The 26,235-nt window shown below is 41.3% G+C and overlaps 1 protein-coding gene across 1 annotated transcript in view; it reads left to right on the top strand.

Moving 5' to 3' along the window:
- Window positions 1-25,905, top strand: part of LOC139422211 (protein ELFN1-like) — an 83,327-nt gene extending 57,422 nt beyond the window's left edge. Inside the window, exon 3 of the mRNA XM_071173378.1 lies at window positions 22,946-25,905. Within this exon, the coding sequence (XP_071029479.1) occupies window positions 23,329-25,737 (2,409 nt within the window). The 5' untranslated portion in view covers window positions 22,946-23,328 and the 3' untranslated portion in view covers window positions 25,738-25,905. The remainder of the gene's footprint in view (window positions 1-22,945) is intronic.
- Window positions 25,906-26,235: the final 330 nt, after the last annotated feature.

The following is a 26,235-nucleotide window of genomic DNA, read 5'->3' as shown; positions in this document are numbered from 1 at the left end:
TACTTATTATTAAGGCTGGTCGAGGTGGATAAGTGGGTGTATATCGCAAATGTCTAGCAACTCGGAGGTTGCGAGTTTGAATCTCATCATGAACAACCTACTTTGTAGGTACTTTGCAACTTCTTAGCATGTTAGCTAACCCTTCCCCTAACCTTAACCTTTTTACCTAACTCCTAATCTTAACCCTTACCACTAACCCCTAGCCTAGCTAACGTTAGCCACGTAGCTGGAATTTGTAAAATGTCATAAGTTTAGCAAATTCGTAACATATAAAACTAATTGGAATTCATAACATATCATTCAAAATCGGGGATGGACATCCACAAATTAATACATGCCATATATGAGGGATACAATCTTCCCAGCTCTGCTGATTTTGCTGCGAGGAGGCAGAGTCATTAGATCATTTATTTTGGTACTGTCCATACTGCATGTGGCTCGTTTTATGGTCACAGGTCCAGGAATGGCTGAAGAATTGCAACATTTACCTAAAACTAATTTGAAAAGTCAAAGTCAATCGATCAAAAATGTAATAACTATTTTAGCAAAAAAAAAATATCTTTAATTTACAATCTGTAGAAACTATGAGAATAGAAAGGTTCAGTACTTTTGTGAAGCATCACAGCATAGTGAAAAAATATATGGCAAATAGAAATCCAATATGGATGGTGTTAAGAGATAGATGGGAGGGGTTGAATGGAGCTGAAGGGTGGGACTAATAACAACAAACATACGGGGTCTGTAAAATTAATATAGGATCAGAACTTTTGTGAAATAGCACAGTTACAAATATATGGCAAATAGAAATTAAACTGGATGAACATCAGAAATAGAGGAACGCCAGGACTAAAAACAAACAAAATATAACTATTGTAAAATAGATTGCCTCTGTAAAATGTGTATACTATGTATAAGCCGGCAGTAGAAGCCTAAGTGTTATTGTTTATTAGTTTACTCCAATTGGGGGAGGGGTGGTAGGGTTTGCGGGGAATAACAAAGGAAGAAAAAAGTGTGTATGTGTATATATGTATACATGTATGTGTATGTATGTATATATGTGTATATGTATGGATGTTTTTATATATATATATATATATATATATATATATATACATATACATATATATATATATATACAGTGTATGTGGGTATGTGTATGTATGTATATAGATATATATATTTACCTCCAAAAATATATGGGGGATTGGAAATGATGCAGACAATTACATTGATGGAAGTAGCAATCTATACGCAATATTAAAGCTTTTAGAAAAAGGAATACATGCCATACAAAGCATAACATATCATACTAAATGTCACTCACTGACCATAGAAAGCTGTTTATTCTCTATGTTGGTTGGGGCATGATAGTGACTAGGTGGGTCATCTAGGTGAATTGTATTTCTATGGTGGCCTGATATGGTTCCCAATCAGAGGCAGCTGTTTATCGTTGTCTCTGATTTGGGATCATATTTAGGTAGCCATTTTCCCCATTGTGTTTGTGGGATCTTGTCTACAGTAAGTTGCCTTTGTGCACACCAGTAGTGGCACAGTTCGGTTGTGCTTTATTGTTTTTGTTTGATGAATTTCTATTTATTACAAATATGTGGAACTCTACGCACGCTGCTCCTTGGTCCAATCATTACGACAATTGTGACACTAAATGGAGAGTATTGGATTTACATACAGAATAATACAAAATTCTCTGAGACCAGGTTGGTACTATCAGATACCAGTCTTCTGAGTAGATTTTTTTTATATATATACAGTACCAGTCAAAAGTTGACACACCTACTCATTCAAGGGTTTTTCTTTCTTTTTAGATTTTTCTACATTGAATAATAATAGTGAAGACATCACAACTATGAAATAACACATATGGAATCATGTAGTAACCAAAAAAGTGTTAAACAAATCAAAATATATTTTATTATTTGAGATTCTTCAAATAGCCACCCTTTGCCTTGGTGACAGATTTGCACACTCTTGGCATTCTCTCCAGCAGCTTCATGAGGAATGCTTTTCCAACAGTCTTGAAGGAGTTCCCACAAATGCTGAGCACTTGTTGGCTGCTTTTTCTTCAATCTGCGGTCCACCTCATAATAAACCATCTCAATTGGGTTGAGGTCGAGTGATTGGGGAGGCCAGGTAATCTGATGCAGCCCTCCCTCATTCTATTTGGTCAAATAGCCCTTACACAGCCTGTAGATGTGTTTTGGGTCATGTGCCTGTTGAAAAACATATGATAATCCCACGAAGCACAAACCAGATGGGATGGCATATCGCTGCAGAATGCTGTGCTGGTTAAGTGTGCCTTGAATTCTAAATAAATCACTGACAGTGTCACCAACAAAGCACCCCCACACCATCACACCTCCTCCTCCATGCTTCAGTGGGAACCACACAAATCAAATCAAAGTTTATTTGTCACGTGCGCCAAATACAACACATGCAGAGATCATCCGTTCACTTACTCTGCGTCTCACAGACACGGCGGTTGGAACCAAAAATCTCCAATTTGGACTTTCCAACAGTCTAATGTCCATTGCTCGTGTTTCTTGGCCCAAGCAAGTCTCTTCTTATTGGTGTCCTTAAATAGTGTTTTCTTTGCAGCAATTCAATCATGAAGGCTTGATTCACTCAGTCTCGTCTGAACAGTTGATGTTGAGATGTGTCTGTTACTTGAACTCTGTGGTGCATTTATTTGGGCTGCAATTTCTGTGGCTGGTAACTCTAATGAACTTATCCTCTGCAGCGGAGGTAACTCTGGGTCTTCCTTTACTGTGGCGGTCCTCATAAGAGACAGTTTCATCTGGCTGTCATGGTTTTTAGCGACTGCACTTGAAGAAACTTTCAAAGTTATTGAAATGTTCCGTATTGACTGACCTTCATGTCTTAAAGCAATGATAGGCTTATTTGACCTGTTCTTGCAATAATATTGACTTGGTCCTTTACCAAATAGGGCTATCTTCTGTATACCACTCCTACTTTGTCACAACACAACTGATTGGCTCAAACACATTAAGAAGGAAAGAAATTCCACAAATTAACAAGGCACACCTGTTAATTGAAATGCATTCCAGGTGACTACCTCTTGAAGCTGGTTGAGAGAATGCCAAGAGTGTGTAAAGCTCTCATCAAGGCAAAGGGTGGCTACTTTGAAGAATCTCAAATATAAAATATATTTTGGATTACTACATATGTCCATATATGTTATTTCATGGTTTTGATGTCTTCACTATTATTCTACAATGTAGACAATTGTCAAAATAAAGAAAGCCCCTTGAATGAGTAAGTGTCCAAACTTTTGACTGGTAGTGTATATATGTTGGCACCCAGAGAAAGACAAATGGCACCTATTTTTTTTGTAAGTTTCATACATAACATATACAGGTATCAATACTAAATTGATGCTGTGGGGGCAATGTATTCATGTATTCAGTGTTGAGACAGGTTAAGGGTTGGAGGCATAGGAGTGACCTTGTGATTTATTTGAGGTGCTTTTATCACTTTCAATGAAGCAAACATATGTAACATTTCCCCAGTGCAATCCTATCCACCTGACAGAGCCTGGGTTGAGAGAACGACATTTTAATCAGCAAACAGGCTTGATGATGCATTCTGTCAATGTTCTTTTCCTGCAGCCTGGTAAATGCGATGCTTTGCGATTCATATAACTACAGCCTGAACTCGAGGAAAAACACAGTTATGAGAATTCAAATGAAAACATCCACAAACACCTGTGAAAAGGCCAGGGCCCAGTGGTGCTCAATCAACACAATTGATTTTTCCATGTTCTATATTTAGTCTACAAGAAACAGCCGTCAAATATCCTTGAACGTAACAGCTGAGGTTGAATGTAAAGCAGCAATGGACCTACAACACCGTAGACTACACATTACTAGCCACTAGGAGATGGTGGTCAAGTCGGCTCCAGTCCTCATGAGTATACAAAACATTAAGGACACCTGCTCTTTCCATAACTTAAACTGACCAGGTGAATCCAGGTGAAAGCTATGATTCCTTATTGATGTCACTTGTTAAATCCACTTCAGTCAGTGGAGATGAAGGGGAGGAGACAGGTTAAAGAAGGATTTTTAAGCCTTTAGACAATTGAGATATGGATTGTATATGTGTGCCATTGAAGGTGAATGGGCAAGACAAATAATTAAGTGCCTTTGAATGGGGTATGGTAGTAGGTGCCAGGCTCACCGATTTGTGATAATAACTGCAACACTGCTGAGTTTTTCACACTCAACAGTTTTCTGTGTGTATCAAGAATGTCCCCTCGTGTACTCCCTGTCCACGACTCCAACACCATCATTAAGTTTGCCGACAACACAACAGTGGTAGGTCTGATCAACGACAACGATGAGACCGCCTATAGGGAGGAGGTGTGGTGCCAGGATAACAACCTCTCCCTCAATGTGATCAAGACAAACGAGATGATTGTGGACTACAGGAAAAGGAGGACCGAGCACGCCACCATTCTCATCGACGGGGCTGTAGAGGAGCAGGTTGAGAGCTTCAAGTTCCTTGGTGTGCACATCACCAACAAACTATCATGGTCCAAACACACCAAGACAGTCGTGAAGAGGGCACGACAAGCCTATTCCCCAGTACAAGCCAGTACATCACTTGGGCCAAGCTTCCTGCCATCCAGGACCTCTATACCAGGCGGTATCAGAGGAAGGCCCCCCCACCCCACCCCCTTTTTTACGCTGCTGCCACTCTCTGTTTATTATCTATGCATAGTCACATTAATTCTACATACATGGACATATTACCTCATTTACCTCGACTAACTGGTGCCCCCGCACATTGACTCTGTACCGATACCCCCTGTATATAGCCTCGCTTATTTTACTGCTGCTCTTTAATTATTTTTTAGACAAATGTTTTACTTGTGTATTTTTTTACTTACTTATTTTTCTTAAAACTGCATTGTTGGTTAAGGGCTTGTAAGTAAACATTTACATTTAAGCCTGTTGTGTTCGGCGCATGTGACAAATACAATAGGATTTGATTTGAATGGTCCACCACCCAAAGGACATCCTGCTAACTTGGCACAACTGTGGGAAGCATTAAAGTCAACATGGGCCAGCGTTCCTGTGAAAAGCTTTCGACACCTCATAGAGTCCATGCCCCGACGAATTGAGGCTGTTCTTAGAGCAAAAGGGAGGTGGAACTCTACAGTATATTAGGAAGGTGTTCCTAATGTTTGGTATGCTCAGTTTATACCCATTGATTCTTGAAAAATAGAACTTATACTGTGTATGCGTCATGAGCTTAGTTCAACAGTTGTACCCCATCAGAACCCAGAATACAAGCTTGTTTTACTCCAATGCTTGTAAACAATGTAAATGTAAACAAACACTGTATAGCCTTAAAAGAAAATGTAAAACTATAGTGTTGATATCATGGATGGTCGGTCCTTGCATCCACATCTCTGTCTATGAATTAGAGAATGGTTACATTTCTCCAGGTCCTCCCTCAGCTTTTTACCAAAACACAGGCGGGGTGGCGCTTTGTTATTGCTTCAATTAAGGATTCTAGCTTTAAGTGCCCGGTTCTAGTCCACCTGGACCAGTAATTAATTGAATTGAAGAGTCATTTGAATGGATTACCACAGACCATCTGTGATTAGACTATGAAATATGGAGTTCTAGAGGGAGCCTTTAGGTGGACATGTAAAGTGATCATAAAACAACATTATAGAGTCAGCCATTGATGCTTCTCAAACTCATCAGAGGGGATTTAACCCTTTCTTTCCCATTCTTCAAAGGCGTACTCTCGTGCAAGCTGCTGTTGTGACTTGCAAACTGAAACATATATAGGCCTTGTTCCTGTGGTGATTTTTCCATCCCTGCGTTCCAGTAATGTGAAGGTAGAAATGATCAGTGCTCCCAAGGGCGGAACTAAATAAAATGCCTGTTTATGTCTCAGTCATTCTATTTCATTCAGCCCCGAGAGCAGTGATCAGACCTGCTTATGTGCTCCGCAGGCACTATTAATGATTACGTTAGCGCCATATCACCATGGTAATGTCTTAAATGCAGTGTGACATCATAAAACCAAAGTGGGATATCGTTGCTTACTATTTTACTGTGACCTTGCCACAAGATGGATGAAGCATGCCGTATTCCTCATGAGGGGATCGTCCATATTGAAAAGGGTAAATGGTTTGTTTGCACTTCATGATTAATAATGAGTGTGATTAGTGTCGCGGCGCAAACTAGCCTGTTAATAGAGGCTGGCGCAGCCTGCTCCGCAGCGAATTAGCATTGAGAGAGGCAAAATAAATGTAAGTTAAAACAGGGAGATGGATGCCGTGTTGAGAGACAGCTGTCACCCATTTATTACAGACACCCCTGATGATTCTCTACTCACTGCTGACAGTAAGCTGTGACTAGGTTGCCCTGCGTGAAACTTCATTTGTGCTCTCTGTTTCATCACATCCCATTCACGTTGAAGCCAGCTAGACACCTCAGTTGACCTTCAAGTCATGTCAAGTTCCAAGATGGAGATTGAACCGTTGGTTGGGGGTGGGGCCTTGTAATATTGTTACAATTGGAAATCCATTTAACATATGAATATCTGATGCTCTGATTCACATAATGAGTGACGGATTGCACAAGGAATGTTTTATTTACTCGCATAGTACATGAGATTGAAGAATTGCCTTCACTTCACTTTGTAGCGTACTCAGGCGAGGAAAGGAACGGTACAGGCTTCGGTTTATCTTTTACAGCTCACAACAAAAGCTTAGACCTGAGGCCACTCACCTTTAAAGTAGGATCTTTGACCATCTGTTTTTATGCCTCCCCTCCCCAACACTCATCAAGAGGTGCATTTCATTTGAAGATGTATTTGTAACATTTACTATTCCATCTTGTGTTGTGAGAACACTGAGAATCGTTCCGCTGAAGTCGTTTGCCAGTTTCGTAAATGCTGAGACTGTGTATGAAAACACATTGAAGGAACAATTGAGCATACCTGTACTTAAAACCATGAATAATATTTGGTGAGACCCTATTGGTCATAGCTGCTGCTGGTGACTATTGGTACTATTGTCTCAGACATAAACCACTGTTAAATAAGCCTGTTCTGTAAATAATGTACGGCAACACTGAACATGACTCAGAATGCACGGTTCTCTGAAGGAGAACATTATTCTCCTTCACTGCCTGAGAACAGGCTATTGACCAGACGGAGAGATGTGTGTTGCTGTTTTCTAGTGTAATGTGATCTTGTGTTGAGAATTTCCTTGAAATAGCTTGAAAGGGTTTAAAAAACCATTTTGGAAACTGAATGTACAGTACTTGAAGAAAGAACATATCATAGACTGTCTCCTTTTTACAGGCTTCATTTTACATGTTAGGGCTGCTGTAGTAATGGCTTTGAGGTGTTTGCAGTGATCTCAGTGATAACCGGATTGTGGGAGGTGAGATAGTAGACCATGTGAAGTGGGAAAAGTGCCATCTACTGGCGGAATAATCATTTTTAACTTTGTTTGAATACTGGTTATCCAAATCCATTTTTCCTCACACCAGGGCTTAGTCAACCCTTGGCTCTAACAATAGCTTACTATTTTGGCAAACACTTCACCGTAATATGCCTTTTGAGAGTTCTCACTGGTATGAAAGACTACATTTCTACTGTCCAATCTTTACACACTGTAGTTAGCTCATCAATGTAATATGAACGGATGAGTACAGTCATTCCGTGTCTAAATTCAATTCAGCCTAAATCCCACCACATACTGCGCTGTTATAGCAGATGCTTACCCCCAAGGGAGACTCTTATTTGGAATAATACTAATGATCAATGGAAGAAAGCTACAGTTCAGGCTTCTCATTTCCCTGCAGGTATCAAACCTGCATCTTGAATGGGTCCTGGATTATTTTGAGGAGGATGACTCAGTTCACAGGCCTTTCTTTTAGAAGTAGCCTAAAGGCACCAGTCTCTGTATCCCATCCAATCCGTATTGGATGAGGGTCCATTAGACGTGACTAATTGAAACCTTAATTAATTTGGGCGAGTGCCCCGTCTGCTCAAAGGATTGGGTCTGGGGCAAAGTTCAGAGGAGAGCACTCTAACTGAGTTAAGAGGACCTTAGAGAGGACTCCCATATTGCTCTATAAGGGTAATTGTGTCAAAAGTAATTAGAGAATGGTATCCAATCTAGTCTTGATCTTTACATCTATACCTGAGCCTCTCCTTGTAATAGATTAGATTATAGTTGCTGACTATAAGCCAGCATTCTCCCTGCTGGAGCCTCCCTACAACACATTCTGCACTGTAAGCTGGTTTATACTTCATCAGACATGCACTACAGATACATGTCATGACTATCAACTCGAATCGGATCATCACGTCAACCGACAAAATAAACTGCTGTCAGACCGTCCAGGAGTGTGTCGACATACATGTGGATGTTTTATTTAAGTGGCCCCCGCCTTGGAGCCGTCAATCTTAGCATTCTGTGATTATTACAGCGAGTGTGGAGGGAGTATTCAAGAAAATAACCTGTCTTTTCTATTCGGCTGTCTCTTTCTATATCTGCACCTTCTTGTCTCTCAACTATTTATGTAACAGGCAAAGACCTTGAATGTGTCACTGTGTGAACAAAACAGCTATGGGACCTGATTGTGCAACATGTCTCTGCAGTGAACCGTATTATAACTCGCTTCAAGGAAACCGAACAAAGATACTCGATAGCTAATTCAATTCAGAACATTATGAATCGAGGTATCATTATAGCACATGTACCCTTTGTACACTTCCTACAGGATTCATATTTGACAATGGACGCAGCTCCCAGAGACACTTTATTATTAATCTGGTTGGGGCAATTATTAAAGAGTAAGTCTCAAAATGACAGAACAAGCGTTTGTTTGAATCTTTTGTGAAGTTGGTTTCAGATATAGTTTAGTATTATGGACTCTTTTTTTGTTGCTTTACATAACTCTAAATATTAAATTTGACTCTAATCCACAAAAGTAGCCATCCTAACTTCATATTTTGATGTGAAGTAACTCCAGTAAGTGCATGAACATTTCAGAAATATTAATACATGGCACTACTGTATGTATAATTGTTAGTGTGAGTAGCTGTAAAGCTGTCAGGCCATGAAGGCACCAGCCACTGGGAATATACTATGATATGACACCTGCCAGTGGAACACTTGCCGTTGGTTGGTTGGGTATTGGTGACTCCAGCATCCTTGTTTGTGAGGGAACCTGTGGATCACTGTGGGTGGGCGGATGGAGGGTGCAGCTTTCACAGCCAGGCTGCTGCTGTGGGAGAAGACATCCTGCCAGGGCAGGGAACTGCTGTAAATCGAACCAGAAGGGTGCCGGCATAGCTGTGACATTACATGGGAGAGCTGTAACTTAAGCACTTGATTCTTTCATTTCACAGGGAATGTAGCATCGCATTTGATGTCTGTTCTGCCTTTTAGGTGAGGTAGCATCTGCTCATACACAGCCTTGCAAAATGCTCATCCCATTATCGGTGAGTTTTTGAGAGAACATTCAAATGGACAATAGCAATAAAAATGCAAATGCTGACAAGTTTTATCAGAACATTTTGTGCCAGATAAATTCTACCAGCAGTCAGCATTTAAATGCTTTTCAAACTGTTGCATCACTCCCACCTTAACTGAGATAATATCCTTACCACCAGCATGTTCTTGCCTACCTCCCCTCTCAGAGTATAACTTTACTTTTCATTTTTTGTGATACTGTATGCCAGACATCCTACCCATCAGTTCAGTATAGCTTAACCTTAACTAAAACATTTTTTCCCTTCCGTATTGTCCTCTCTGGAATATATGCCATGTCAAATTCTTTCATTTCAAAAGACGAAAACAATTTTATTCCGAAACATAGCCATCTCACCAGACAGCTTTCAATATTTCGATTTTGCCTCCAACCTTCCATTTCCATCCCTTTCTCCAGCCAAGAGTCTGAGGCTTTCTGTATAGATCAAATGTGGGCAGTGGAATAGTCTGACAAGCCCAATGTCCTTGCTGCCACTGTGCCTCTCAATGATTGATTCCATTCCTTACTATCTCATTCAATCCTGAAGCTTTCCTTCATTCTGTTGCTGACTTCTATCATCTGCTACTCATATGTTCTATGTTTGGGAATGGAGGTTAGAGATATTGTACAGTATCTCCATAGTGACATAGATTATTCTGAACATGCTTCTTGTACTGAAATGACTACAGTACCCTAGCAGAATGACTAAGTAGATTGTATGTCCTTATCTGTTGCTAAGTCGGAGAATACCGTGTATTCAGTAAGCACTGCAGGTATTTCCATCTTCCATCAACTCTACTGAATCAGATGTCTGCATCGCCAAGTATTGAGGAGCCATACTACAAGCTGAAAGGAAATGCTCAGATAATTATTTAAGAGAAGTTGAAATATACAAAATACGAGCACTGCAGAATACTGTATGAAAGTAAAGTAAAACAAAGAAATACACATAAAGGTTCACTACCTGTAATCCTACGCTAATGCTTCTATGTTCCACGTCTTAACTCCCAAGCCGACTTTAATAGAGATGCATTACACATCATGGTGGCGGCTGCAGGACCATATGTGTTTATGATACAGCTACCATAGCACTATTATCAGGCAGGCTAGGGTTTCTTTATGGGTGATGTATTGGAGAGGAACGGTGACCTCTGAGGGCTGCCAAGGTCAGAGTGAATCAGATGTGCCATGTCTATTATTGGCATAGTTCCTTGTCACCACAGACTGGGAGAGCATTGGGGGTTGATATGTGTAATGCAGGTCTCTGGTTCTCTGGAGCTTTTAAAGCTGAATAGTGACTTACAACAATTAGCCGAAGAGTCCAGACTGCAGTTCCATTATTGGCGTACGTATAAAATGTAAACAACCACAAAAAGCCATTATCATAAGACATTCTGCATGAAATATTCTGTCAGGGAATTGTGATTAGTATTTAAAAAGATAAAGAAGAGCAATTTGCTGGTGTATTCATATAAAAAAAAAAGTTCGTATTTTTTCCCAAACCATCAGTGCTTTTGCCTTGAGCATTATGTACTGTTTATTTAACATCTACAAATCATCGACCATAGATTGCCGAAGTACCTTCCTTATCTCCCAACATGCCATGTATTAATCAATAGCTACAATACTACAACTTAATATGTACATTATATCCAGTAACTCCACCGAGTGCTAATAATGTAAAATGCTTGGCACAAGGACTACAGACTATGTGCGCAAGATTCTGGCAGAGGAATGATTCAAGGAAACAGCTCTTTGAAACACCAATGTCAAACAACGTGGATGCAGTGAGCAGTGTTGCGCTAAAATCATCTCAAGATAATTTGGTGATACACAAAGCAACTCAAACAACATTGAAATTGCATAAATGATATATATCTTTTTTTTTATATACATCTCCCATTTGACATGTTTCTTTTGAAGCCGTTCACAGCAACACTGACAGATGTGTTGACTTGACAACTGTGTCTGAGTTTTGAACGACAACCCCCACCCCCCCTTTTTGTCCCATGTTGGCTGAATACCTATTTAGTCAGTAACTAGCTAACACCAGATACAGATGACAGGTGAAACATATAAGTATCTTTGCCATAGATGAATAGGGAAAACTCTTAATTATATTTGCTGACACCCTAGTCAAGCTCTATGAACCACGCCCCTCTGCAAACACACCGATGTTGGTTACAAGCCATTACTTATTTCAATTAGATAAGAGAATATCAAGTTACCATTGGTGTATTAAAATTAGAGTTAAGGTGATGTCACCTTGTCCCCTTTATAATTAATCAAAGTGTTTGACATGTGGGAGGGGCCCAGTAACTTTATGATCAAACTTTGTCAATGTAGAAGCAACTGTCATTTTTCATACTTCGGTCATCATATTTTGATCTGGTTTCCTTCAAATATCATCCCATTTCAAGAAAAACATGATTTTGACTGTTCATGACCTTTAAGCTCAGGCCCCCAGGTGTTCTCTGTCTCCCACCAATCTGTTTTTGGCCACGCTGACATTTGTTTTTGGCCTAGCTGGATAACACACAGTGTCAGTGTTCTGTCCCAAACACGCCATGTAACCTCACAGGTTCCTGGACGGATAAAAATGTTAATGTGTAATTTGATGAACTTGAGTGGAGAAAAAGGAAGAGACAGTGAATCATTCTGCTCATATCCTCTTAATGAGAGTGCTGAGGCAGGGTTCGCTGTCACTCAGAACCCTGGTTCTCTCCCACAGCATAATGTGATTAAGGAACTCCACTCGGTTTCAGAAGGTTAATTGGTGGGGTAGAAAGCTGCGTTGGCAGAGCAAAGTAATTGACAAAAAGAGGAAATTAGTGCCGTTGTTCCTGTACGTGCATAGTTAGCATACTTGAACTTTAGGCACTGATTTTACCTCACAGACAGCCCCTATATACAAGGTATGACAGTAATCCATGCTTTGGTTATATTTCCTTGATACCATTTCTGAATTAGCATTTTAAGCACAAATCCCATTGAAGTCATGGTACCGATATTAGCATTATTCGCGCAATCCCCCGAAAGTATCGACATTGATTGTGAAGCTTAACAAAGTCACATAGATTACTTGAATACAATGTGTGAAAAATGCTAATATCAGTACCATGACTTGAATGGGATTTGTGCCACAAATGCTAAATCGTTGGAAAGAGTGCCAGGGAAACTAAACCAAAGCATGGGTTGCTGCCAAACCTTGTCCAAAGACTGCTTACAGCGTAAGGATACAAATATGTAATTTCGGGTGAACTATCCATGTAAGACTGTACAGTAGATCCCAGTTTAGTCTGCCATGTCTTGAGTCAGCAGCAGAAGAAGTGTCGGCATACATCCTCCTGCCCACCGGCAGCTGGTGGGGGCAAAGACCAGAGACGTGAGTGCTGAGTTGATGGTCTGGAAAATTGCAATAAAACCTGCAGGTATTATCCCAAGTTGTATCTTACTCTTACACGGACGGAATTAAATTAAACTGTAAGTGTTGGTTGTGCTCTCCCTGTTCTTATGACAAATACAGGCTGTCTGCAACCTAATTGTTTTCTTATTGGATTTGTTCTACTGTTGTTGGTTAAGACAATTCTGACAATACCTCAATTGGTTTGTCGGTTTGTAATAGGCCTTAGTATAATTGAATTGTCTACAAGTTTACTCAATACAGGTCTGTGGCATAATGCACAATTATTGTTGGGACAAATCCATAACCTTTTAGTTTGTTTATGTTGCAAATCAATGAATGTTGTTGAAGGAAGGTTTTGTATATTAGATCTACAGTTTCAGACGATTATATTTTCATTGTACCAACTGAGCAAACTGTCCGAAGTGCATTCGTACCGCATTTCCCAATAACTCCACTTTGGATATGACTTTAGCTCTAAAAGCTCTCTCCATTAAGGCTACTGTTTCCATCAGTGCACACTGTAATTCCAAGCCATTCTCCATGGCTTATCATCTTTTTTAAAGGGCCATCCAGAATGGAGTTTGTGCTTTGTAATGAGATTTCTTGCTCCCTGGAAAGGTGAGAATCGTACTAGGTCATCAGCCTGTTGAAGGACTCGATCCACTGAAGAACAATTGAGTGTGGTGTTGGGAATTTACAAGAGATGCCAGAGCAGTAAGTCATTTAAAGTTTTACAAAGCATCACACCGTCAGGAATACCAAATAGCCTGTTGTAGAAAAGAACATTTGTGTCATTCTAATTCTGGAGGTCTAAACTTGCATAGTTGGCCTCAACCCTTGGCACTCAAAGCTCTTAATTAGCCCAATCATTCACTATTTAAGCAGATGTTCTACCTTCAAAATGACCAAATACACTACACTTAAGCTAGATTTATGACGGAGGTGGATGTATGAAATGCTAATATATGTGGCTAATTGGCTATTTAGAGTAATTAGGCTGGGGGAGATGGAAACAGGCATGCAAAAGGGTGAGCACAGTTTCACCCTCATTTGGGTGGGCAAGTGGAGCTGTTTTTCAGAATGCCTTTCAGCAACTTAAAACAGTGCTCTCCCAGCAGTTATGCATTTGAAATGGATTCCGCACAAATGGTCAACATTTACATATATTAGAGTTCATCCTGACGAAAGGATAACTGTTGCTCTTTAGGATTCCCCCTGTAGGGAAGAGTTGTGTAATGCTGCATTTACACAGGCAGCGCAATTCTGATCTTGTTCCACTAATTGGTCTTTTGACCAATCAGATCAGCTCATTGCCAACCATTGGGCAAAAGATCAGCATTGGGCTGCCTGTGTAAACACAGCCTTACTTCCTTCTACCAGCACTTCATACAGATGCAAGATCTTAATTTGATCCCCCAGTTGCAGGAGAACGTTCCTGCAGTGCAGAAAATGTCAAACTTGTAGTGTATTTGAGGATTAAAAAGGCTTCTGAAGATTGTAATTGCCACTTAGAAATTTCAGACTTGATTTTCCCTTACGGAAAATGTACCAACCCCTACAAAAATATAGATGAATTACAATGCACATAATAATCCACATTTCCTGTTACTGCAGTATGATGTTCCTGCTGTAGAAAACTGACTCAAATGAAGATCCTACATCTTTATGCATTGGTTGACTTTTTTCTCTTGCTGCTGTCCATTGTGCTGAAGTTGTTAGCTGGTTTGTAGTGCTCTGTCCATACATAGTGCAAGCGTGTCATTCCACCACAACCACCATCCCCCAACACCACCACAGGATATACCGTATGTGACAACACTGAAAAGCAATCTAGCAAAACATTAAGAAAACTGGTATAGTTCTTGCTACACCTCCTTTTCTGCCTCTGCTGTAGAAGGTCATGATGTCTGTAGAATGTCTGAAGAGCATGTTGAGAGCACAAACTGTGGAAATTGTGTGCATCTCCACATACAGTACTTTATCATTCCGTATTTCCTTTGTTTGTTTTCGTCACGTTTTTGATCACTGCTGTGACATACATTCTCCTCCATTGAGATAAATACCATTGTGAAAGCTTTTCCTGACTGAATTTATGAGGCGATTCCAATTGTCAGGGGGAAAGAAAAGGACTGTGTCTGAAAAACAATTCAATGCACAGAGCTGTGGCACAATACCCCTCACTTATCAGGGAAGTAAAGTTAGATAAAAACTCATTAGTGTGCAGTGCCTTGCAGCTGTCGGTGCTCCTGTACAAGTCCCTTCTTCTGAAGAGGCCTGGCATGTCCACAAAGTATGCCATTGATGCCACAAAGGAAGCAAGCACATTTTCAAACAAACAGGATTGGGGGCTAGAGAGAACATTCCATTCAATTCCAGGCAATATGCCTTTTAGTAATTAATGCATGACTTTAATATCCTTGGATATAGCTGAAGCATGCATCCACCTCCTCCCTTTCTCTCCAAAGCAATTCAGTACCTCAGTGAGCACAATGTTTTTCTTCCCCAAGAGAAGCAGTTCCATTTCAGCTCAATTGATTCTCCACTTCTGGTCGCCCATCTTTACCTTTTTCATTCTTTCCCAGCAAGAAGCGCATGCATTTTCAATGAAATGAAATAAAGGGCAGTCATTGGGAGGGATCAGGGGACTGAGGCACCTTCACCATCCGACAGAGAAAGACAGAGCAAGATATAAAGACGAACCGCAGAGACGAGGGGGGGGGGGGGGGGGGGGTGAGGCCTTGGACACAGACATGAGAGGGAGATAACATGACTATATATAGCAGGACAGATATGAACAGATTAATCTGAGAATCCAGTCTCGCTGTGTCCTTCTGACCAATACAGTCTGTCTAATACAATTTGCAAATGTGTTTTCCTCCGGGAGAGACAGAGACCGAGAGAGAGAGAAAGAGAGATACAGAGAGAGACACAGTGAGAGACATAGAGAGAGATAGTGAGAGAGACAGAGAGACAGTGAGAGAGAGACAGTGAGAGAGATAGTGAGAGAGAGAGAGAGAGAGAGAGAGAGAGAGAGAGAGAGAGAGAGAGAGAAAGAGTGAGATATCAAATTAAATTTGTCACGTGCGCCGAATACAACAGGTTTAGACCTTACAGTGAAATGCTTACTTACAGGCTCTAACCAATAGTGCAAAAAGGGTATTAGGTGTCTGAGAGCCGTTAGATAGGATACAGTTTGACAGCTTTACATACAGTATACCTCATTGGGAGACAGTTGCACTAGTTACTGTATCTGTTTCATCCACAAAGCTTATGGGAGAATCTGTCATGTCTTTGCCTTGAAGCCCTGGCTCGCCTCTGCGGAGGAGAGACCGCCAGAGGCTCCACATATGAGAGCAGAAGCCTGTCTCGCAATCACAGACTTGAATTCAGTGCATTGAAACACTCCCTTCAAGGTAACATGAGCTCTCAGCTCCCGAAGCACCCTTGTCTGCCCCCTCCTATGAAACAGTATTACTAGTTGGCCTCACAGTTACGCTGTGTTATGTCAGTTGTCATATGGTAAACATTGGGTCTATGTATTGCCCTAATATGATTATTGTAGGCACTTTGAAGGCACACAGCTTACAACGAAGATCAAATAGCATCTACACTTTGAGTTAAAAATCCTTTGAAATAAGTATCTTTCCTCAACGCTGACTGCTTATGGAGAATACAGTAGCTCTCTCAAATAAAATCCACCAATAATATATTCAATGCAAAAAGTGTAGCGTATATGTAAGATATAATGTAAGTGTATGAAAGTGTATGAAAATGCCCTGAGCAAGCAAAACATTGGGAATTTACAACAACTGAATGTACGACCATTGAATCGGGGCTTCATTAGTTATTCACAGGGGATGACAAGAAAATCCATCATTACCCTGTATGCAGCAGGGCCCCAATGGGAACAAGTGAACTGGGGAATGGCTGCCTGGGCTGCCTGGGATCCACTGGGAGAGGAGCTTGGCTCTGATGCCCTGGGTGTTCTGGTCTACTTCCCTCAGGGCTACACTACCATTGGACCATAGAGATTGCTGCCAATGGAGGTTGCTGCCAATGGGGAAAGAGTCCAGGGCTGCAAATAGACCTATAGGCTCTTCTGAGGACGAACATGCCATGCTGCCCTAACTGCCTTAAGCTCATTTGCAGTATGTGACACGTTTTACAAGCATTTCGCTACACCAGCAATAACATCTGCTAAACACGTGTATGTGACAAATAATAGCATTTTATTTTATTTAGGTGAAAATAATGCATACACATGGATTCCAACGTTTGTTGTTCTTTTCCCACCATCTCCAAGTTGTTTCATCCACGAGGCTTATGGGAGATTCTGTCATGTCTTTGCCAGTTAGCCCTGTAGGATAAGCATATAGGCACCAGGGTGGCATTAAAGCACTCGGAGACACTAAACCTGAATGTATGATGAGAGGTTTGTTTATGCAAAAGGTAGTTACCTAAATCACTAACATGCATATGCAACAGCGGGTTACTCTAACGAGGCGAACTAGCAGGGTATGTAATTTATGCTGTGGACCGCAGTAGCGGTGGTGGAATTGATGCGGAGCCCACTGGAGTGAGTCACAGCGGACAAACAAACCCCTCTATGCATTATTAATGAGAGGAAGTCTTTTCAGGTTTAACTTCAACTTCCATTTAACACCTAAAGGGATCCTGCAACAACACCATGCTAAGAGAGAGCTGAGGGCGGGTCAGAACGGCTCTCAGACACTGCCAGCCGGTATTTACGATAAAGGTCAGAGAATCAGGAGACAATGATAGGAGACCATTTTCTCTTTAAAAGTTTTGCCTCGCCAGATATTTCCCAAAGCCATACTTCTTATATTCATTTCATGGAACATTTGGTTTGGGTTTCCAAACAGGAACCTTCTTTCTTTCTGAGGGTCTAAAAAGTGATTACATTTGAATGCCCTTTGGTAAATGCACTTTTGTGGTAGGTGGTTTTGTAGTGGTAGCCTTTGGCATTTCTTTGCAGAGCGTTCCACACAGTGCATGGAGATGCACAATGTACTTCCTTGTTCTATGTCTAGGTTAGCAGATGACAGAGTGACCCATGATATAGTGGGAAATAGGTATACTAAACTAAATGTCAGATGCCATCCATGTACTCAAAAAAGGCCGTCTTAATGTGTTTTTGATTCAAATCTGGGCCACATGCATTTTTCAGCCAACGGGCACAGTCCTCTTCAGTGCGAACAGAATCCTCCAGTTTCAACGGACAGACGTTAAAAGAGTGCTCCACATAAAGTGTGGCCGTCAGTGGTGCCTGGTGGGAGGAGCTATAGGAGGACGGGCTCATTATAATGCCTGGAATTGAATCAATGGAACGGTTCCCACGTTTAATGTGTTTGATACAGTTCCACTACTGTATATAGATAGCCTCGCTACTGTTATCTTTCACTGTCTTTTTACTGTTGTTTTTATTTCTTTACCTATCTATTGTTCACCTAATACCTATTTTTTTACTTAAAAGTCGCACTGTTGGTTAGGGCCTGTAAGTAAGCATTTCACTGTAAGGTCTACACCTGCTATATTCGGCGCATGCGACAAATAAACTTTGATTTGATTTGATTTATTCCATTCCAGTCTTTACAATGAGCCCATCCTCCTATAGCTCCTCCTACCAGCCTCCTCTGGTGACCATGTCATACAGCAGTGGAACTCAATGATGTGAGGCCTTATAGAAACCTTAATTGAACCCTGTAAGAAATGATATGAAGCCTTATAGAAACCTGTCAAACCCAACCATCCACCTAACATTTTACGTTGAGCAGCTCACAGCATATTACTGCCTCAAGACATCCCCAATCTCAATGGAAACTAAGTCAATTATTGTAACACTGCTTCAAAGTCCCCCACAAAACACATACCCAAAATGGAGGATCTTTATTATGTGTGGGGACAGACTGTGTATGGGAATGGTGAGGGTGCATAAATATGAGAAGGGTAGACAACCCAGTTTGCTACTGTGCTGTATTAGTGTGCTTCCTAATTTAGTATTCAAATGTATCGGGCTTACGATTCACACATAACAGAGGCACGAGTAGACAAAGCTGGGCTTTAGATTTATGTGTAATCTCTCTCTCAGGGCTCATACAAATCCAAGCAAAACAAACAGTCCCTCAGTAGGTTACTTCAGCACTGCTCCCTCCGATCCAATGGTACACATTTACTGTCAGAACTCATCCATAGCCATAGTATGCTTTCCCCCAACACAAGGCAGCGCTACGAAGGGCTCCACTCTTTCGTTTTAGTTCGGCTTAAACATCTCAATTGAAATGGAAAATGCATATTACTTGTAGAAGTAGCTTGACTCGGTTACAGCAGTGATTTGAATGAAAGGTGCTAAGCATATAATGAATCATTGCACGGATATAACAAATGTTCTTTTCAAGGTAGAGCATATTGAGAAGATGAAAACACTGGAAGGTTTCCACTGACTGATGACTGTGTCAGTAACACATAGTGATTAATCTTAGCCTCAACAACCCTGTTTCTGTCCCAATCAGCACTTATGTGCAAACATGCTGACCAGTGTAGTCCTGAATAGGTTTATGTTGAACAATGGACATACTTCCTCTATTATCAGTGATTCCCATTAGAATCAAGCCAGCATCATGTACACTGTGCGGTAAGAGGATACTAACCAATGGAAATTGTATTCATATTGTCCTTTAGTTCGTGGAATGTGGACAGTTTTGTTTTTGAATATGAACAGTTCAGTATTGTGCCCTAGCGATCATGGTATGGCTGTTAGTTATTTTGACTTCCTGAAAACATATGCTCACTTCCTCATTTATGATAGCAATGCTAGATGGCAACACAACATTTGTTTAGGCCTAATTGGAGCGTGGTGGGCAGACCACACAAAAGGTCAACAGACTGCTGGAATGACCTTAGGTCCACGGTTCCAATTTGAGGTGTATTCCCTCTGCAATAAACTATCACAATTATCCTGATGTAGCAACATGATTGTCCCCTTTATGTAAAGGCCTATGTCCTCTACCACCTAGGGACACCTTTCTTCTCACCCTCTGTGGCCTCCCACAAGGCAACGCATCCACTGGCCTGTGTCAGCAGATGCATCAAAGGGCTAAGAGAGGCCAGTGATGAGGGCGCACACCACATACCTCTGGGTTTAAAGTATTCAGCTGCTATCCTCTATGATTAACCTATCCATCACTTGAGTTTCCAGCCCATTTTCATGGTCAGTCACTCCCACACCATTCGCAACGAATTAATGGCTGTAATAACACAGTCACCGGATCTAGAAGAGTTTAATATTTGATGTTACTTAAGGGAAGTCCACAAGTGCCATTTCTCGAACAGTGACTTGCATTTCTAATATATTGTATTAGATTGGATTCAAATTTGATTTGCTTTCTTAAAAAAAAAGGGCGTTATCTACAGCAGGAATCCTTCCAGGTCTTAATATGAATAATATGTATAATATGAAAAATAAATTACTTCTCCTCATTAACATAATTTTCATAATTGAAACATCTCTCATTGGCTTTGTTAAATTGTGAATATACACAAATCCCTCTCTGTCTTTGCAGGTTGGAGGTTGGTTATCTTCTTGATTCTCATTGTTCTTAGAAATATTCAAGTGTGACAGCAGTAAGCATGGCAGACGAGGTACCGGGTGTTGTTCTGTACAGTAGCCTACACATCTCTGTGAGGTCTAAACAAATATCTCCCTCTGAGATGTCTGGGCTGCTTTAAGTGGACCGGAGAAGAGAACGCGTCATTCATCGCTCTGAGCCGAGACCCCTGCCTTGGTGGTGAGCGTTTCTTCTGTGGCTATGTTTGCCATCATATTGAATTTTAACAATGAAAAATGAATAACTGACTGAGTCCAATCTGATTTGAAAGCTAGTTAAGTGGCTCAGGTTTGGATAAAAAGCAATACTAGGTGCCACTGACAATGAAGTATACTGTAGGCCTTGGGTCAGCAAGATGTATTGACTACACATTAGTGGATGCAGATGAAATGTTTCCCTTCTCACTCAGAAATGTCTGGCATGCAGTAAATCCTTTTCATTCCTGCATAGGCATTTTGCAGCCTCAGTTCTTATTATGAAAAAGGAGAACAAATACTTTTATGTTTGGCATGCAGTCATAACATATAAATCAATATCGTAATTGGCACGTGCAGTAGCCTATCCCATGTTTAAAAATAATAATAATTCAGCACAAAGAAATCCGTTAAGAAATGGAAAAAGCATCATGATTTAGTATGGTGGGAATATCAAAGTTATAGGGTAGTTCTTTGAATGGAACTAGTGTATGCAATTCATAGTCCAAACACAAGACTACTGTTCCAGGAAGTGTCTCCGTGTTCCTCGCTGGCCACTGCTGCTGATTACGACCACGGCTGTGCTGGTCGACTGTGGTGCAAGTTAATACCTAAGACTATTACGAGAATGACTCATATACTTAAACATTTGGCTTTCCTTCCTCTCGGCACCTCCCATGCTGAGGTCACCTGCTGTTTATGACTAATAATTCATTAATACCTCTCCATAAAACCAGGATCTATAGGCTACACACCCAGCTCCAAGGTTTTCTCCTGCAGCCATCAACTTTGTTCGGAAACCTTGGACTGTTGACCAAATTGATTGGGTCCAATTATGTAACCAGACCCAATGGAACACTGCAATTTCCCCGGGGAGCTATCTGACAGGGTCAAATTGACAATGAACAGTTTGCTATTTTTGGTTCACGGTTTGTATCCTCAGTAGTTACCGTAAGATGTTTAAGAGACACATCCATTGCACTGAAAGCCATTAAGTTCTATTTCTGTTGTCAAATTAAAACATCTTTAAGGTTCTGTTGAAGGACTTTTATCAATAATGACTAAATAATGTATACATTCAACGTGGAATTATAACTAACGTTAATTAACAGAACTCTCTGCTGTCTGAAGAATAAAATGTTTATACATAGACCAAGAGGAAGTGTTAACAGACAACTTGTGACCACAGTGAAACTAACAACAGGAGAAATGTCTGGTCCCCATCCAGGGAGGGGAAAAACCGTTGGACTTGCAATAGATTGCGTAACATGTGGTAACATAAGATAAACAATATGTGTGTGTTGGAATTGCATTGAAAAGTAGCTAAGTCATTGTCCAAGAGGAAGAGAGACAATGTCCAAGAAGAGGAGGGACATATTAAAAGCTATGACACTGTATGTGATATATAAGCCAATGTACATGTAATTATGGCAGAGCTCTCGGAAATAAATGCTACTAATTACTTTTAGGGCTGGTCTCTGTCCATTTTATGCAAATAAGGATCTTACAAATTCTTAGAAACGGGCAGAGAGTTTAAATTGAATTGATTAATGAATATATAGGAACCAAAATTCCTCTAACAGGTTCTTGAGAAGACATTTCAGTATGGTGCAGAGTCATTCATGAATTGAATGCTGCATCTAAACATTCGTTGGACTCTGTTGTGTTTGACAGTCCACAGGTTAATGGTGTGAAAATAGGGACCCTGCTTTCCCCAACCTGTCAAGTGGTAATTGGCCAAAGGTTTCCGTTAATAGCAATATGCCACAGGGAACGCAAAGCACCTCTGAAATTGTGTACAAAATAATTGGATGGCAATGAAAGAGGAAGCATACACATTAATCCTATTTTGCCTTTAAAATTATATTTGCTATTTTTACTTAACGTGTAAAACAAAAATGTGTCTTGATTATTTGGATCCATTTGTGCAGTATACGTGACAGATGATTATAAAATACAGATTGGGTAACATATTATTTGACTGCTACAAATGGTCTATAGAGGAGAAATACCATTCTACTTGTGCAGCATGGCATGTGTTCTGAATATTTCTGGCCCAAAAATATATACTTTTTAAATGTAGTGGTGTAAATGTGGTTATATTCAAATTGCAAACCTCACACTCAAGAGGTTATTGATTCACCTAACGTGTGCCTGCTTCTCATTTCTTCACAGGGAGTTCCTCTGAGCCCATGACCCAGCAAGAAAGACAGAGGAAGAAACAATAGGATGAGACCGATCAACGATGTTATACCTGGGGAAATAAGCACAAGAAAATCTGAGGTGGTGAAATACTGAATCTCAGCGAACCATCTCTAAAACGTCACTCCAGGTTAAAGCCATTGGATGGATGCTGGTCTAAATGCACATGCCCAACGTATTTTTGTAAATGGCTGGAACATTGGGACCGAATTATCCTTCCCTGGACAGAAGGCCAATATATTGATTGTCCTCGCTGAGGAGAACACTTGAAAGTCCAGCTAGATTACAAAGAGTTCAGTTCAGCATCTTTAGAAACCACAGTGGTGTTCCCGTCTTAGAGCTTTTGGGCCCTGCCCATGACATCAAGAGGAGCACCAATGGCCTGCGGTGGAGCTATGGTAATGAGTGCCTTTTTCTGGTCTGTGGCCATAGTATATTTGACCCATATAGGCAGAGTCAATGGGGACTGCTGGCTCATCGAAGGCGAGAAGGGTTTTGTGTGGCTGGCCATCTGCAGCCAAAACCAGCCTCCATACGAGGCCATCCCCACGCATATCAACAGCACCATTGTGGACCTTCGGCTCAATGAAAACAAGATCAAAAGTGTCCATTTCTCTGCCCTCAGCCGCTTCGCCAACCTGACCTATCTAAACCTGACCAAGAATGAGATCAACTACATAGATGACGGGGCCTTTTCTGCCCAGTTCAACTTACAGGTCCTTCAGTTAGGCTTCAACAAACTCCGCAACCTTACTGAGGGCATCCTCAGGGGTTTGGGCAAGCTGCAGTACCTCTACCTCCAGGCAAATCTGATTGAGACTGTGACACCCAATGCCTTTTTGGAGTGCTATAGCCTGGAAAACATCGACCTCTCCATGAACCGTATCCAGCAGCTAGATGGGTCCACGTTTACCAGCCTGACTAAACTGACTACCTGTGAGCTGTACACCAACCCTTTCAACTGTTCCTGTGAACTCCTTGGCTTTGTGAAGTGGCTCTCTGCATTCCCCAACAGGACAAATGAACGGATGGTCTGTGACTCCCCATCAGGAGTCTCTGGCTACAGTCTGCTCAGCCAGAACCCTAACATCCCAACTTTTCGTAATGCCCTCCATATGCTCTCCACTGTGTGTACAGACGACTATGTGACGCCGTACATACCTGTGCCTCCTGAGACCACCACACTCCCACCAGACTACACTCCCTGTGGGCTGGAGGACTGTCCCTCCGGAACTGAGCCAGATGAGAGTATGAGTATCAACCCAACGGTCATTAATGTGGATATAAAACCCAGTATGAAGCTCAAGCAAGTCTCTAAAACAAGCGCCACCATCACTGTCCAGATCCCCCATCCCTTCAAGAAGATGTACAGCCTGGTTCTCTACAATAACAGTTTTTTCACTGATATTCAAAACCTCAAAATTCAGAATGAGGACATTGAACTTAAAAACCTGAAACCCCATACCGAATACACGTACTGTGTCGCTTCTATAAAGAATAATCTTAGATTCAATCATACTTGTCTGGCAGTCTCCACAGGACCCTGGAATGGGAAAGAGAGATCACAAAACCATGCAACAGCTACCCACTACATTATGACCATCCTAGGTTGTCTCTTTAGTATGGTGATTGTCCTAGGGGTGGTCTACTATTGCTTGCGTAAAAAACGTCAGCAAGATGAAAAGCACAAAAAGGCAGGCAGCCTGAAGAAAAGTATAATTGAACTCAAATATGGACAAGAGCTCGAAGGGGGAACCATTTCCAGGATGTCACAGAAGCAAATGATGGCTGGGGAGAGTATGTCCCGCATGCCATACCTACCATCTGGTAGTGAAATGGAGCAGTACAAACTGCAGGAGATAAGAGATGACATGCCTAAAATGGCCAAGGGAAGTTACATAGAGGTGCGAGGAACCGGGGACCACCATGAACGCAGAGAGTGTGAGATGTCCATGCCTGGGATGTCCATGCCTGGGAACAGCCAAGGGTCAGTGGCTGAGATTTCAACCATTGCAAAAGAGGTGGATAAGGTCAATCAGATCATTAACAACTGTATCGATGCTCTGAAATCAGAATCCACATCTTTTCAAGGGGTGAAATCAGGAGCTGTGTCCACCCAGGACCCCCAGCTGGTCCTAATATCAGAGCAGCCGCAGAGCAAGTCTGGCTTCCTGTCCCCAGTGTATAAGGACAGCTACCACCACTCGTTACAGAGGCACCACACCTCGGATGTCCCGCCAAAGCGGCCCAGCACTGCCACTGGAGGTCCAATGCGGAGCCCAAGGCCTTACCGCTCAGAGTCCAAGTACATAGAGAAGACCTCGCCAACGGGTGAGACCATCCTCACTGTAACGCCAGCCGCTGCCATCCTTAGGGCAGAGGCGGAGAAGATCAGGCAGTACAATGAGCACCGGCATTCCTATCCCGACAGCCACCAGCTGCAGATCGAGGAGCTGGAAGGGCCCGGAAGCCACAAGCCCTCCATCCTTGAGCCCCTAACTCGGCCCCGCCCCAGAGACATGGCGTACTCTCCGCTCTCACCTCAGTACCATAACCTCAGCTACTCCTCCAGTCCTGAGTACTACTGCAAACCACATCACACTATCTGGGAGCGCTTTAAACTCCGTGGCAAACGGCACAAAGACGAGGACGAGTACATGGCTGCAGGGCATGCGCTACGTAAAAAAGTGCAGTTTGCCAAGGATGAGGACCTGCATGACATTTTAGACTACTGGAAAGGTGTATCTGCTCAACAGAAATCTTAATCTCTCCAAGTATTTTCTACTGGACCACAACTTTCAGAAATGACACAGAAACCTTATATGTGAAACTCACTATTGATTGGATGGATACGTCCATATTGCGATCAACTACTTAAACGTATATATAGCAACATATTTTGACTGTGAGTAAAATAGGAAAAGACCCTTGGAAATGACCATCTTGGAAATTACCATCTTAAATTTGTCACATTATGTATGGAATTTATGGGAATAAACTGTAATCTAACGTTTCAAGAAGAAAACATATTGCAAATTAAGAATATACATATTATATGTTGCAATGGATTATAGGTATTTGGGTATCGCATGGCCAAGTCCTGTGACAGTGGATTTGCTGTTGTGTACTTTGAGAAAATTACCGTAACAAATATTGAAAAACATGTCTACTGAAACCTCAATATTTTTCTTGAAGAACTACTGAACAATCATACGAAAATAACATTTTTTTCTCCCCACATATATTTAATTCTACAATGGAAC

The sequence above is a fragment of the Oncorhynchus clarkii genome, chromosome 12, assembly GCF_045791955.1.
Source record: "Oncorhynchus clarkii lewisi isolate Uvic-CL-2024 chromosome 12, UVic_Ocla_1.0, whole genome shotgun sequence".
In the NCBI taxonomy this organism is placed as follows: Eukaryota; Metazoa; Chordata; class Actinopteri; order Salmoniformes; family Salmonidae; genus Oncorhynchus; species Oncorhynchus clarkii.
This window is presented reverse-complemented; position numbering and strand designations above follow the sequence as displayed.